At 36.8% G+C, this 3,020-nt stretch overlaps 1 protein-coding gene across 1 annotated transcript in view; it reads right to left on the bottom strand.

Moving 5' to 3' along the window:
• Positions 1 to 2,284, bottom strand: part of LOC145499582 (uncharacterized protein YfbL-like) — a 7,633-nt gene extending 5,349 nt beyond the window's left edge. The window contains exons 1-2 of the mRNA XM_081479118.1: positions 1,889 to 2,284; positions 144 to 331 (exon numbers count right to left, since the gene is read on the bottom strand). Of these exons, the coding sequence (XP_081335244.1) occupies positions 144 to 331; positions 1,889 to 1,943 (243 nt within the window). The 5' untranslated portion in view covers positions 1,944 to 2,284. The remainder of the gene's footprint in view (positions 1 to 143; positions 332 to 1,888) is intronic.
• Between the last annotated feature and the right edge of the window lie 736 nt (positions 2,285 to 3,020).

The following is a 3,020-nucleotide window of genomic DNA, read 5'->3' as shown; positions in this document are numbered from 1 at the left end:
GACTGACTGAATGAATGAATGAATGAATGAATGACTAGAGTGGCTGGCTGGATCATTTGACTGACTGACCGACCGATCGAACGATTGAGGTCCGAGGAATGGATGGATTAATTTAATTAACATTATATTACATAAATTGTCACCTGTGGATGATCTGGTTTAAACTCTTCACGCCACGTAATGAGGCCCAGATCCTGAAATGTTTTCTTGATAAAATCTCGAGCTTTCTGTTTACCTTCGGGATTAGTCACGTGATGTCTATTTTGGTTGAAATGTTTCAGGAAAGACATAAGAGAGGCGCTCTTATCACTGTCGTCTTCTTGACTGGCAGCTGTCAATATAAATCAACTTTATTTAATATATTTAGCATGAACAGCTGCATGAGCCAGTACCCCGTTGTTTCCTGTTTATTGAGAAATTATGAACTGGAAATTCTAATGTCTTATCTACATTACATCCTTATTCTTCCTTATTCACTTCGACTCCACTTGCAATTTCTTGTTCCTACAACTCTTAAAAGTCATCAAAACTGAGCTTACATGACACTTAAAAAGATAACGAGAGATAATTGCCAAAAATACGTACAAATACAACGTTCAACTGTACAATTTGCCGGTGTATTAACAGCTCTGTCTGTGAAAAGCTATATTAATCTACATTGAGGTAAACTGCAGGTCAGACTTATCTCGGCGAATTACAAATTCTGAGTAAGATAATCTTTGCTATCTATGTGATGTAGTAAAATTCAGCGTTTTTTAATTTTTAATATGTTCTCAGTTTCTAAGGCATAATATAATAGAGAGCCGAAGAGCCAATTGAAAATGAAACAATTGAAAATGAAATTAAAACACACATTTCTTTGGAATGTTTTTGCTAAGTTTTTTGCTGCTTCGCAACATTAAACCGAAAAATTGTAAATAATTCAAGCGAAAAGATCCAATATAATATGCACGTAACGATAAATTTTTATGTTGCCTCTTGAAGGAAAAATTGAGTCCGTCTTGCTCGGCTCGTTCTAAGGCGAAAGTGAACTATAAAATAGCAGCCGATCGAGAAATTTCATTTCTTACTCTCGCTTAAAAAAGTCTTCACACGGATATTTCAACGTCAATGGCGAAGATATCAAGCTGTTACCGAGATCCTGCGAAATAAAATAAAAGTCAACAACATAGTATGACCTAGTATGGAAGTGGTGTCTGCATTTTCAAAAATCGTTTTCCGTATTTTAGGGTGGTAACTTTCGTAGTTTTGATCGCCAGTCGAGGATAAAGTAGTTCAAAATTCTATCATCAAGTAAGTAACTGAGTTAACAATTTATACTGCTTGAGTAATGAGTGGACAAAAACCTAGTACCAAGATTATTTACATCGTATTGCAGACATCTGTACGACTGTTTTAAATATCCTCTCAAAAAAAATCATTTCTAGCAACACCAAACTTCGAAAACGAATGTTGAACTTCGTATGAAACACTTGAAAGTACTGGTGTAATAAAACTGGTGACGGAATTTTGCCTGCGTTTGCACAAGTTCTGTGAACTTTGAAATTCATTTTCTCTCGTTCTCATGGAAAATTATCTTCGGTGTTATTCCAGGCAATTATTTATGTATTTCCCTTTAAGAAAATGTAAAAATGACTGTAAAATTATTCTGGTACCCGATTTTTGTCCTGTGAAACCTGAAATTGCTCGATTTTCTATCGGATTTCGTCTTAAGTATAACTGAGTATGCTGAATCCAGACTGAATACTGCCGAAGTCGCTTTAGGCTCCGATTTAGACAAACGACACTAGCTTCAGTTTAAAGTTCTAGACACCGTGGGATGTGCACTAACTACGGAATAACAGAAGAATACAATTACAGAAGTTCTGAAAAACAGAGATGATCTCACCTGTTAGAGCGAAAGGAAGAAGTAGACACACAAATAACAACCAGCCACCCTCCATGATGAAGTGTCTGTAACAACTTTTAAAAACAGTGCAGGTGGCAGTCCATATGCTCTGGGAGGGGAGGTTGAAATGAAATGAAGGCTCTCTACTTGGTGATCAACTCCTCCTAAAGGTACCCCGACAAGGCAATATTATGTTCCTTTCTTTCTCGGAAAAACTATGAAGCTTTCCAGTTTTTCAAAGAATTCATTCAAGTATTAGTTCTCGATTCCGAGAACTGCGTTTCCAGGAAAGTACGTGCGTTCTTAAACTCACAAGCTTGACAGCTGACTATAAAATTTCATTTCCAGTTTGTTTTAAATCGGCCATTTATGATGGGATTACGGCGCGCATTTTTATGGCTCGGTCTGCGACCTTCGTTCCTCAATCCAATAAGTCCATTTTCGATAATAATCAATAGCGCCCTGTTAGCCTGTGTTCGGTAACTCTCGATAGACATTAAAAAAAAAAAAACGTTGAAATGACTAAGCTCATATACATGATTGAAATATACACTACCTTAAAAATTCTCGAATTGTATGTCATTTTTTTTATATTGGGACAGTCTAATGGGGTAGACCCTGGACTCGGAACTGGTGATTATAAGCCGTTTGTCAATAATTGATCGGAACTGCACAATTATATTGGCCGTTTTTATACTAGAGCTGAGGACGCATTATCCGTCCAGAAGGATAACGCGTCCTCGCCGTTTTTATACTAAAGACGCATTATCCGTATGGACGAACTTGGGCAAACATTTGTAGTTCGTCTGGTTATGAGTCTTTAGTATGCGTCTTCGAAATGCGTCTTGAACGACGCACTACGAGAGATAGTTCGTCTAGACGCATAATATGTCTTTATACTTGAGACGTATAACCAGACGAACTACAAATGTTTGCCCAAGTTCGTCCAGACGGATAATACGTCTTTAGCATAAAAACGGCCGATGTTTTTGTTGTTGTTGTTGTTAGTTTTTTTTTTTTTTCGTTTTATTACAGTTTAGAAAAAAGATGGACTTGTACCAAATTACTATCATCCTACTTACAGTTGATAATACTAAACAAAGGAACGGTTTCCATGAAGAATAGAACTTGT

Source organism: Orbicella franksi, chromosome 10 (assembly GCF_964199315.1).
Source record: "Orbicella franksi chromosome 10, jaOrbFran1.1, whole genome shotgun sequence".
Lineage (NCBI taxonomy): Eukaryota > Metazoa > Cnidaria > Anthozoa > Scleractinia > Merulinidae > Orbicella > Orbicella franksi.
Note: the sequence above shows the minus strand (reverse complement) of the source record. Positions and strands in the feature narration are given on the sequence as shown.